Here is a 12,056-nt window from a genome sequence, read left to right on the forward strand (position 1 = left end):
TGCTGCTGCTGCTGCTGCTTTGCTACACACCTTTTCGCTGTGTTGTGTGTGCGTTTGCTCTTGTGCGGTGTAGATAATAGCGTATGGTCACCCCAGGTGGTCACTTCCAATAGAATACGCTTCCTCCCAGTGGAATAAAGTGATTGATTTTCATTTTTAGACGCGTAATAAATACGACGCGTCATGACGCTAGGCGCAAACAGCAAACAAACAGTACACACAGCATCATACGATCGGCAACGACAAAAACAAAACAAAACGGATCGAGGTACTCGTGATGGGAATAATTTGATTCGCGCGAGGCACACAACACAAGCCAAAAACGCTCGCAAACTGCGCTGATCGTCGCAAAGTCTCGCGTTTAGTGGGTTTGATTTTTTCTTAAAACGAAGACAACAAGCACAAAGTAAACCAACAATCCGCACACACATTTAACCAGAAAAACCGGTTAACCCACTCGGCACGGCGAGATGCAAATATCGAAAGATGAAATAACTCTGCCCAGGGCAGGGTGGCAAATATGTAAGCTGAACGGCACAATTCACCGCACCAGGAAGCGATATCGCGAGCGGTTCGTGGTTTTTGGTGTGTGCAAAACGACCTGCGCAGAGCTGTGGTAAAGTGTGGGCGGCCAGGTGGGGAAGGTGGCTCAGTGGTTCAGTAATGAGTCAATATGGATTCGAAAGGAAACCAGCCGAGACATAAGGAAGAGGATCTAGTTCGGTCGCGTTTGCTTGGGTCAAATTCAATGCGCCGGGTGCGTGTTCGCTGTGGTGCGAAAGCGAAAGGCTCGTCTGCGCGTGAGTGTGGTTTAACGTTTTGCCAAGTCATTGTACTGGGAAGGGGTTTATTTTGTTTTTTTGTTGTTGTTGGGTAGAGCTAGCTAAATGATTGTATTTTGTTTTGTTTACGATGCAATAGAATGTGCATTAGGGAAAGACAACAACATAAATTAAAGAGATAAATTTAATACAACGATTACGATCACACGGTTAGGCTGACAAACAACGTTGAGTCAACAACGATCGCAATCGTTTTATTTTGTTTTTATGTTTTCTACCTCTTTATTGATAGTGTATTTGACGTGGTGATAGTAAGCTTCGCCTTGTTTAAGAACTAGACGAAAAATTGGCATATATTTCACTCAAAAATAGGAGAAAATTACTTGACCAAGATTCTGTTCGTGGATTTAAAACAGATAGGAAAACATTTAATGCAAACCTGGATTGATTGGTTTTATAATTGTAGGGATTATCCATGAATTCCGTAATGATTTATAAATAAACTCTCCCTTCTATTAATGACGTTCTAATTAGCCATCACCTCTCTTCAGTGATAGTCATTAAGATCTTGAAACATTTCACTTTGATATCGAGCATCTCAAGGCCCTGTTACATTAAAGGAATAATTCCAGAATTTATCGGTAATTTCCCTTTTTTGATAGCAATATCTGAGTCGTAAAAGCAATTACACGCTTCGGATATTGGAACAGAATTTTATTTAAAACATGTCTTTCTGTTGCAAATAACAACTTTGTGTAGGAGAAGTTGGATTTGCAACGACATTCTTCGATCTGGTTTCTGTGTTTTTCACTCAAATAACCTCCGTTTTACTCTTTGACAGTGGAATTCTCTTTCTTAGCAGAATCTACATTCACCTCAAAGAATACATTTTTTTTTGCCGAGGTTAAAAGCTGTCAAATGTGTATTGACGAACCAATTCTATTCCAAGTTTCTCAATGTGATAGGGCCTTTATTTGTGCTTCTTGCCTCTTTGCTTTGTCTTTGTGTTACCCTTTGTAACAAAATGTGTTCATGCTGGAAGGTACTTTTTGCCTAAGATCGTTACGGAATGTATGGATCTTCTCTTACATTATATTTTATTGCAATTCTCGTCGCTACAAATCGCGTTGGAGTATTCAACTTCCTTAAAATCATAAAAAGTGACAGTTGTTTATTCTAATAATACTTCAATTACAATTTCTGATAACTTGAAAGCTTTGTTAACTTTGTCTGACGAATAAATATTTTATATTCTGCCTTTACCTTATCGTATTAACATTATCCTCTTTACCTTCTGAAAATCTTAAAACGCGATCATCTTGCTTGTATTCTCTACGATGATAATTCTGTCCAATAAAATATAGATTATTATTTCCAACATAATTACCCAAAATAAAGCAAAATCCTATCCCAAAAATCTGCTGCGAATATACACGATAATTTTGCCAGTCATCTACTCTACACAAATCCCTAATCCAAACAAAAAACAATCGTCGAACGCACGCACTATGTTTCTTCTATTTCTGAGATTTTATTCTCCCCGATCTGGCTTGCTGCAGGAGAAAACAGTCACCAACCCAATAACCAACACATTATATCAACCGGTGCGGGTAGTATTCGTATGGTGATGGTGGTGGTGGAGCGTGGTATCGTAAAGCGGCTGTAAAGCGACAGATATTTTAGACGGTTTAACCTAGATTCGATGACACGCATTATAAGCTTTATCGCACCCTTCCCTCCCACAAGCAACAACTGCTCCGCTCAGAAATGGGGTAGGTGATGTCTGTGTGGTTGTTCGCATTGAAAATGTATTTGTTTGCTTATTTTTTTTACTTGAATTAACGGTAAACAGTGAAGATTTTCTTCATTTTTATGGACAGTTTTACACAAAGACGTGTAATAAAAACGACCCGCTGCCTTTAAACAAAAGCCCGCAGCAAGGCGGATCTCTTATGTATCTACTTGTCTTTTTTATTATTTTGAACGAAAGATAAGTACTTTTCCAACGACTACATCCAACTGATAATTTTAAGCGTGGCAAAAAAGTGCTTAAAACCGGCCTCAATTACACGGTCTCAGGATTGTCTGAACTTTACCCAATTTCGATCAGCTGGTGAACCACCACAAAAAAAATGAGAGAATGAAAAGAATCCCACCCCATTTAGCCACTCTTTTCTATCGCTCCCCCCGCGTATCGCGTTCTCATTTTGCTTGGGTGGTGTAATATTATTATTATTATTATTATTACCACCATCGCCAACGCGCTTGTGTTGCGACGAGGCGACGCGAGGAGTGCGCGCGCGACTGAACCACTTGCGCCCCACAGGCGCAAAAGCGTATGCTTCGCTATACGCGCGTACGGTCCGCACCAAACACATACTTGCGCAGGCCGCATTCGCTTTCGTTGGTTCGTTCGCCCGCGCGAAATCATCTGATAGCCGCGTGTTCGCTAGCCGTGTTCCGAGTAACGACAACTCCGAGAGGGGGGTTGGTTCTGTGAAGCCAGGGCAGACCCATTTCCATTCGATTGTGGGGTGTTTCTGTACGTATTTGTGTAGCGTGGTTGTTTTTTCCTTCCTTTTTTTTGGGGGGGTTGCTTTCTGCTGCCCTTACTCGTGAGCTCATCGATAGGGCGGCTGTCGTGTGCCACCGTAATGGAACAGAGCCAGCATGGACCGATGGGGTAGTAAAAGGTTTGTTTTTGTTTGCCGCAAGGGGTCCCGGGGCGAAAACAAAGGCTAGAAAACAACAATGTCGCCAAGTGTTACGGTGCTCGGCGGGGTTGTACTTGTTGTAATGCCGTTGTGCCAAAGGTATGTTGTACCGTTGTGATCGTTTTTCTCGGAAAAAGATACACGATAGCCCCTTTTGCTGGATGACTCGGATGGTCTCGATCTTGACTTTGAAGAACAATGTTTTACTTAACACCTCGTTGAGTAATGTCATGCAAAAAGGATTTATGGGGTGAGAAGCGTCGAGTAAAACTATTCAAACTGAGATTGCATGATTCGTTATCACTTCAAGCATCAAACAGGGTATTTTAAAATACCACTTCTGACATAAGGGCGCGGAGGGAAATTTCTAAAATCAAAACCTCGCAAAAAAACCTTTCCTTTAGGTCAATGCTCCTATCGTATGTTGAAAAAAGAAGGTACACCCAAACCCCACTCACCTGATCTTTCACCAGCTTTGAATGGCTTACATAAGCGTGAACCCCAAACCGACGCAAATCGTTATTTCGCCAAATCCATCCATCATAAGCATGCCTCTAGTGAAAGTACTTTGAGTGCTCTTTTTCTAGCACGTTTTTGGCTAATCAACTGTCAGCCGTATTTGGCGGGCCAATGGGGTATGTATGTTTGGAGAAGGAACAAGAAACGAAACACACCCTCGTTCGTAGTGTTGTGTAACGTAACGAGACCTTCCCTCCTCTTCTTTTTTTTTTAGCTACACCGGAACTCTGACAACCAAGGCGAGAGTGGGAGAAACGTCGGAAAAACAACAACAATGCTAGTTCGAAGTTCAAGGCATCGATTTCGATTTTTCACAGCACAACGTAAACAAATCCAGTAGTACACAAAGTACGTCCTAGTGGAACCTTCGCTCAACATGGACATGGGCGAACGAAAGATGATTCCTCATGGATCAGGAGCAACGAAGGGGGCTTAAGGGCAGTACGAGGAAGGGTTGTGGCACTGTCATCTGAGCGGTGTGTAACATGATGCGGTCAGCTGTGTCCCGCTGAACCCAGAAGGTCGTTTCAGGTTTGTGAAATGTTTGAAATGATCAGAAGGTCGAATGAGTTTTTCCGATGATAATGATGATGGTGGTGATGATGGTCATCATTAAGCCTGCTAAGTCGTGGGAGGGACCAGTTTTGTCACATGAGGTCAGTGCAGGAAAGGAAACGGAGTGGTTTTAAAAATAACCACCCAGAGGAAGGAATTGAACGCCAAGAAGGGAGAAGGGTAGCGGAACGGTTGCTGTTTTTTCTAGTGAAAGGGGGAAAATATTGCTTTCTCGAATGAACCAAACACATACAGAGAAAAAGGGGAAGACAAGAACGTGACACATCCTCCAAGCGGTTTTAGATTTAATGGTTTGTTTGTTTGTTTTATTCATACTTTGATATTTTTTGTTTTATTTAATGCAATTTTGCTGTTCTGTTTCGAATGTTTTTTTGTTTTGTTTTAACTTTTTTATATTTCGCGCATAAGTATTATTATTATTGGCTGCCAATTTGACACATACACACACAGATATAAAGAGTTTCGCTTTGTTTTTGCATAACGTGATGGTTGGATTTATTCTTTCTGTGTTATTTTGTTTTCATTCACCTTTACTTCTTTGCTTCCTGCGTTTGCCCACCTTATTTCGCTGATATAACACGCTCTTACACTTCAACTGCACTTACACTCTAAACAACAAGTTATTTTAACAGCTACGATAATTTTTCTTATCTTTTTTCTCTCTCTCTTGCTCGCTTTTAATCTTGTTTTTCTTTTTTTTTTTCTCTGACTTCTCTCTTGCTCGCTTTTTATCTTGTTTTTCTTTTCTCTTTTTTTTCTCTGACTTCCCTCTCTCTCTCACACACCCATTAAAATATCGCGCTCCCACCTGTCTTTACGCTTACCGGAAAATAAAATGTGTCCTATGTTTGTGTATTCGGAATATTTGCGTACGGTCGTCTTCTGCCCCTTTTGCTTCCAAGCTAAGTATCATCGCTTTCCCTTTTCGTCTGCCCGGTTGAGTTTACAGCCTCCATTATAAAAAAAACAAACGAAAAATAATAATGCACATCCTGTCCCTTGCTCGTTGCAATCAAATATCTCTCTTTCTCTTTCTTAAGACGCTTTTTGCCAATGAGTAAAACCAAGCTTCATTGCTGAAAATGTAAGCGCGTTGCTGCTGATTAAAAAGACAAAACAAAAGAGCAAAAAAAGGAACGAAATGCACAATTTCTAGTTAATTAAGCATTTTTACTCTTTCTGTTTTTCTTGCTCCTTCTACTCTGTAATGGCTCCTTTTTTTGTACAATTCCTTTAACGATTTTGCTTGTAAAATAGAAATACATTCGTTGCGATCTTTTTTTTCTTGTAAAAACACACAAAACACACACATCTTTATATAAAAGCGGGTTCATTAAAAAGGCATCTCTCACAAATATACATCTCCACCGTCATTATCAGTCCATCGAGTTCGCTCGGTGAAAGTCTTGACATGTTTTGCACCAACACCATTCCATTGCCTAAGTCATGAGTCCTTTCGGCCAAACACAATTGGAAAGTTTGGTTTAGAAAAGAAAAAATGAAGCAAAAAATAAACCGTATACATAGAACCCATCTTGGGTGTGTTCGCCCCTTCTTCCTTGTTGTCTTGTGGGGGGTTGGAAAGGCTTCGATCGATCTTGCACAGGCTTGATTGCGTCATGCCTTCTTTATGCTGGAGGAGCAGCGGTGGGATTTAGCAGAAGGGAAACAAACGCGTGTGGTGGGAGCGGAGGGAGTGCCAACACAAAAAACGGGAGAAAATGTCGTTCGGCTCTCACACACACACACAATACACATTCAAACACACACACACACACACTCTTGTTCACTCCCGCTCCGCTTACTCGTCCAACAGGCAGGTGGTAAGGATGGCATTGCACACCGCGTACGGGTCACAGTTCGAGCTCGGGCGACGATCCTCCAGGTAGCCCTTCTTCGCGTCCGCCACGCCGCGCGGAATGCGCACCGAGGTGCCACGATCCGCCACGCCCCAGCTGAACTTGTCGATCGACGACGTCTCGAGCCGGCCCACCAGCCGGCGCTCGTTGTCCTTTCCTCCGCGCGGATCGTACGCCTTAATGTGCTTGTCGTGCTTCTTCGACAGCTTCTCGATCGCGGCCTCGATCGCCTTAATACCGTTCTCCGCCCGCATCGGCTTGGTGGAGAAGTTGCAGTGTCCGCCCGCTCCGTTCCAGTTGCCCTCCATCGGCTTCGGATCGAACGTCACGACCACGCCGTAATCCTCCGCAATGCGCCACAGGATGTAGCGCGACAGCCACAGATCGTCGGCACACTTCATACCGAGCGCCGGCCCGACCTGGTACTCCCACTGGGCCGGCATGACCTCCGCGTTCGTGCCGGCAAATTGGACGCCCGCGTACAGGCAGGCGACCGCGTGCGCCTCGGCAATGTCGCGAGCGACCACATTCTGCGCCCCGGTCGCACAGTAGTACGGGCCCTGCGGTCCCGGGAAGCCACCCACCGGCCAGCCGAGCGGACGCCCGTCAATGTCCAGGAAGGTGTACTCCTGCTCGATGCCAAACCACGGCTCCAGATCCTTGGTGCGGTTGTACGCGTCCTGCATGGCGGCACGATGGTTCGAGGCGGTCGGCTTTCCGTCCGGCTGGTACGTGTCGCACAGCACGATCACATCGTTCGGGCCCGCCTTGAACGGGTCCTTGTAGAGCGCGCGCGGGACCAGCTTCATGTCCGAGTTGCCGCCGAGCGCCTGGTAGGTGGAGCTGCCATCGTACTGCCACGCGGGCACATCTTCCGGCGCCTTCGGCACGTAGTCGAGGACGCGATCCTTTAGGCGGACGTTCTCGCCGGTGCCGTCGATCCAGACGTAGGTCGCCTGCACGTACTTCGGGTCGTACTTTAGCCGGGTGTACCGGTCCAGCAGCGTCTTGTTGAGGTGCGCGTTCGGCGAGTGCTCCAGGATCCGGGCACAGTTCGGGCCGCGGCTGGTGCTGATCATGCGCACCGACGGTTTGCCGGCCAGCCCGGACAGCTCCTGGCGGATGAACAGTCCCACGACGCGGAGAGCCATCTTTTTCTTCTTTTACAGGGAGTTCGCTTTCACACACACGAAGGAGGGAGTAAAATAAAAAGATGGAGCGACGTCACTTTACACACGCGGCGTTTCTACTAGCACAATTTGGAGGAGTTCGTGGGGTTTCTTGTTCCACAACACCTGAGCGAGATTATGAGCAAAGAGGTTTGAATTTAGTGCGCCCGACAACCGACAACGTTGAATTTCTATCACAAAATGAAGTGTCGATGCTCCCACGGCTGGCACAGGTCTACTTGGATCGGCTAAGATGCAAGCGTACACTATCGAGATACACACACACGCACGCACAATAGACGCACACTATCACTCGCTCACACACACGTAGGTTCGATTGCACACACTCACGATCTCTCTCTCTCTCTCTTCCGAACGACGAAGAGAGCCGGTGAAGGAGTGTGGCAGGTTGTGTGATGTTTGTTTTTTGTTGAAAAGTTAGGCCGTTGCTTCAAAGCCGTTCACACTGCAAATCCTGCGTAAAAAGAGAGAAAAACATGCAAAAGAGTGTGAGTAAAGGAGAGCTAATATGACAAAGGTGTACTTAGGGAAGGTGGAGCACACAGACAGGGAACAAAAAATATCAAACTAAATACACGCAAACAATTATAAAATCGGTTCCTGTCTGGTGGAACACTATCACTATTTCAGACGGAGCACGTAACAAAAGACCAAAGTCTTATGGTCGTTGTCTGGGCAACGTTGCACTCGGGGAAAGATATAGGCTCACAAACTCAAACACTTGTCCTTGGAAGCCGTACTACAGCTGCACACAAACACAAAGAGCGATTTAGTCGGAAAACACCCCAATTCCTAGACCGTTTGTTTTTAGGGTTTTGTTTTTGAGTTTTACGTTGAGCATCCACCAAAAATCAGAAAGGACAATTCAAGGATGCAGACACAAACACACACACACACAAACACAGAGACACTAACCAGCTTCCTCTCCCTACGCGACTTCCTGTCGAAGAAGTTTTGCTGCTGCTGCTGCTGCTGCGAAAGCACGCCGCTGCTGCTCGTACCGCTGCTGTAGCTTAAGTGCGTTCGCTTTAAAGCGCGGTTCAACTACTTAAACCGCTGCCACCGACGGGTGTTGCTGTCGGTGTAGTGGTGCTCTCCGGCTGGGTGTTTGTGTGTGTGTACGGGAGAGGGAGGCACAGACACCCTCGATTCCACGGCTAGCCCGCGCTGTAGTGAAGGGATATGCGTAGTAGCAGTGTGGTGGCTCACTCTCGCATTATCTCGCTCTTTCGCATCGTGCCGCTCTCATCACGCTCTCAGCTGCCCGTTTCGCATTTCACTTTCGTTTGCTTCGCGGTGGCTACTATCGCGCTCTCGCCAACGCCGGCTTGGATTAAAAATCGATCGGCCCGTTCCTAAGCTCCATCTAATCTTTTACGCTAACCGCACACACTCTCTCGTACATTCGTACCTTTCTCTCTCTTGCTCGCTTTTGCTGGTTTGTGTTTGGTGTTTGTGTTGTGTATTTTTTTTCTCTGCAGCGCACTTCCTCCAGCGCCGCAACCACAACAATTCTAACAGGCTCGTATGCAGTTTCGGCGAAACGCATACAGTGACGCGTACGCGTGGATACGTGGAGCTCGCGCCGTGGCAAGGGTTTTTATCGCGCGGACACGGACTCTGTAGCGGCCCTCATGCAAACAAAGCCGCGTTGCGTTTCAACAAGTAAAATCTTATCACAACGCTACACTCTTATTTATCGCCGATTCCCCACACAAAATACTTACATTAAAAAGATGTTTGCAGCTAAAATCTGTCTCTGGGCCTTTCTCTTCACCAGTGACACAAACTAGCAATCGCGAAGCACGTTAAATGCGCACACACATACACTCCGGTTGGCAGCGAGTGCGGGAGTGAACGCAAAAGATCAGCCCAACCAAGCCGCGTGAGCGCGTGTGTGAAGAGAGCAAAAGTGCCGGCGCTGTAAGGGATGCTGTGAGCAGTTTTCCGCTTTTTTGTAAATCGGTTTTCCACCCCCATCGCACAGTGGGCCAACGTGGATTTGGTTTTCGGATATAAAAATAGTCTTTTTTTCTATTATTGTTTTGTGTGTGTGTTTTAAAGTATGCAAAACAACGTGTAAAACTTTCGAACACAAAGCAAAAAGGGGAAAATGCGAATTTATTATTCATTCTTATTTACACCACAATGACAAATTTGCCATAATTCTTAGCGGAGGTCATGGTAGAGCATCTGCACAAAAATGCTTTCAATGTGCGTGTTGTTGTCTGTTTCACACACGCTCATCTCAACCAAATGAAGCTTCACAGAAAGGGGGGTGTTTTTTTGTTGTTGTTATTGTCTACTTAAAGCTGTGTTTAATCTTCAGGAGAGGGATGAAAATGAACCAACTGAACCAACCCGCCCAGACACGGGCGGCTTTTAGAGCGACGTTGAACGTTGGTGGTGTGTAGAGAGATACAGAGAGAGAAAAAGAGAGATAAATGGTGTGTAGGTGTCACCTTTATCTCATGCCGATGGTGTTGAACAAAGAAAATCACACCCACGCTGGTGAGACGGCGGGCAAACCACGACACACATGCGCTGCTACTATGGAAAGGAATGAATGCGATGAGGAATGCGTTGGTAGTGATGAGAAGCAGCATTTATGTGATTTCTTTTGCTCATAACATTTTCATTGAGACCGGCACTCGGTGTTTTTGTAGTTGTTGTTGTTATTGGTGTCGATTTCCTTTTATTTTTCTTGGGAAAATGAGAAATTCTATCCTCGGACAGTGCCGGCAATGCGGTGTGAATTCTCTCATCGTTATTCTATCGCGCAAAGATGGAAGGAGCTTGAAGGGATACACCGATAAGGGGAGCCTCGGGAAGTGAATGGGGTATGGTTTATTGTTTGATGTTACGAGCAACAAACCGGTCTTTGCAACAGCTGAGCTATCGTTCGTTCTGTAATGCCAGTGCATTGGGGACGGGGGGAAGATATCAGCAACACGTACATGTGTGTCTTTTGTTAACCCTTACGATGTCAAGTTTGATTCGTTTAGCGTTTATTGTTATTAGTTTTATATTGATAATACTTTTATCATTTCAATCCCTGTAAAATATTAAAAACTTTTCTAAATCATGAAAATTATTGACAAGGTTTTGAGTTAAATGAGTTTTCTAATGCATTTTTAATTGACTTTTTTTAAGTATGTTATTTTGCTTGGATTTTGCTGAGTTACGCAAATAGTGCGTTTCGAAGACATTGAACATGAACATGACTGATAAACAGTTATGCTTGAGTTAACTTAGTACTCCTATGTACTTAATTACTTTTGTAATACAATTCATGTTGACAATTCGGTAATTTATGACTTTGAAGCGATTTTAAACATTTAACAAAAATGAAATTTATTTTGTATTGTAGGGTAAATGTACCAATACTGGTGCAATTTGTGGTGGTACAGATGTGTTTTAATGGATTTAAAGTGTCAGGAAGGACAATTTCAGAAATATTTTAATACATTACAGTTGGAATATGTTTTATCTTCGCAATCACAACCATTTTTACCATGAAACACATCAAATTTACGAAAAAATACATATTTTTGTGATTGTTTCGTTGTATTGTTTCCTATAGCCGTCGTATTGTGTTCCTATAGTGGTGGTAAACAAGGATGCCTCAAAACAGTGTATAATATCAATATAACTTAGTTTTGGAGCTGTTTTCGTGTGAATAGCAAGGATTACTGCCACAATAATGATTTCTTTCGTAATTTGATCGTAAAAAATGTATGAATTTGGTTGATGAAAATATTGAGTAAAGTACTGAATAACACCTGTCGTCAATCAATACCCAGAAGAGTTCGCTTGATTTGAAATCAATTTTTCACTCCGCTAAATAAGCGAATTTTGGCCTTTGTTTGATAAATTACTTACAGAAAACTCACTTTTGTAGCTTATTTTAATGAAAACAGTAAGACATGTGAAAAGTGTCGTCGAAAAACAATCTAAAATTACCTGTTTTTATTGATTTTAGAACTAGGACCACTATAGGAACATGCCTGTTTGGTGTACCTATAATGGCACTATCGTATAAAACACTTAAAAATACGTAAATAAGGTCAAAAGCTAATGAATTTGAATAAAACAATATCATTTGATAAAAATTATGTTAAAAAACTAATAATTGCGTTGTTTTGTGGTCATTTAGAACGTTAACAAAAATATGAGTATCGTTATAAAATCCTGAGGATTTTGGAAAAATGTTGAAATCTTTCACAAAATCATGGATTTTTCGGTCTCTAAGAAACGGAATGGCCCAATTTCATTTTTAAATCCTGTGTAAAAGGCTAGAGAACATTTCACACTATCGTAAATAACTTAACTACTGTTAACTTATCGTATGAGACGCATTTTAGTCCAATACCTCCACAGTTGGTACTAACATCACTATAGGTACGTTTACCCAAC

At 43.6% G+C, this 12,056-nt stretch overlaps 1 protein-coding gene across 2 annotated transcripts; it reads right to left on the reverse strand.

Annotated features, from left to right (window-relative positions):
• Positions 1-5,044: 5,044 nt before the first annotated feature.
• On the reverse strand, positions 5,045-9,533 carry LOC120901434 (glutamine synthetase 1, mitochondrial-like). Of its 2 annotated transcripts, none has more exons than XM_040309383.1 (2): positions 9,368-9,533; positions 5,045-8,094 (listed from the first exon to the last, which is right to left on the reverse strand). In XM_040309383.1, exon 2 carries the CDS (start codon positions 7,599-7,601, stop codon positions 6,393-6,395), a length of 1,209 nt encoding a protein of 402 aa, XP_040165317.1. In that variant the 5' UTR covers positions 7,602-8,094; positions 9,368-9,533; the 3' UTR covers positions 5,045-6,392. The 2 variants fall into 2 exon arrangements, with proteins under 2 accessions (XP_040165317.1, XP_040165316.1); XM_040309382.1 differs by lacking the exon at positions 9,368-9,533 and adding an exon at positions 8,556-8,687.
• Positions 9,534-12,056: the final 2,523 nt, after the last annotated feature.

The sequence above is a fragment of the Anopheles arabiensis genome, chromosome 3, assembly GCF_016920715.1.
Source record: "Anopheles arabiensis isolate DONGOLA chromosome 3, AaraD3, whole genome shotgun sequence".
Classification (NCBI taxonomy): Eukaryota; Metazoa; Arthropoda; class Insecta; order Diptera; family Culicidae; genus Anopheles; species Anopheles arabiensis.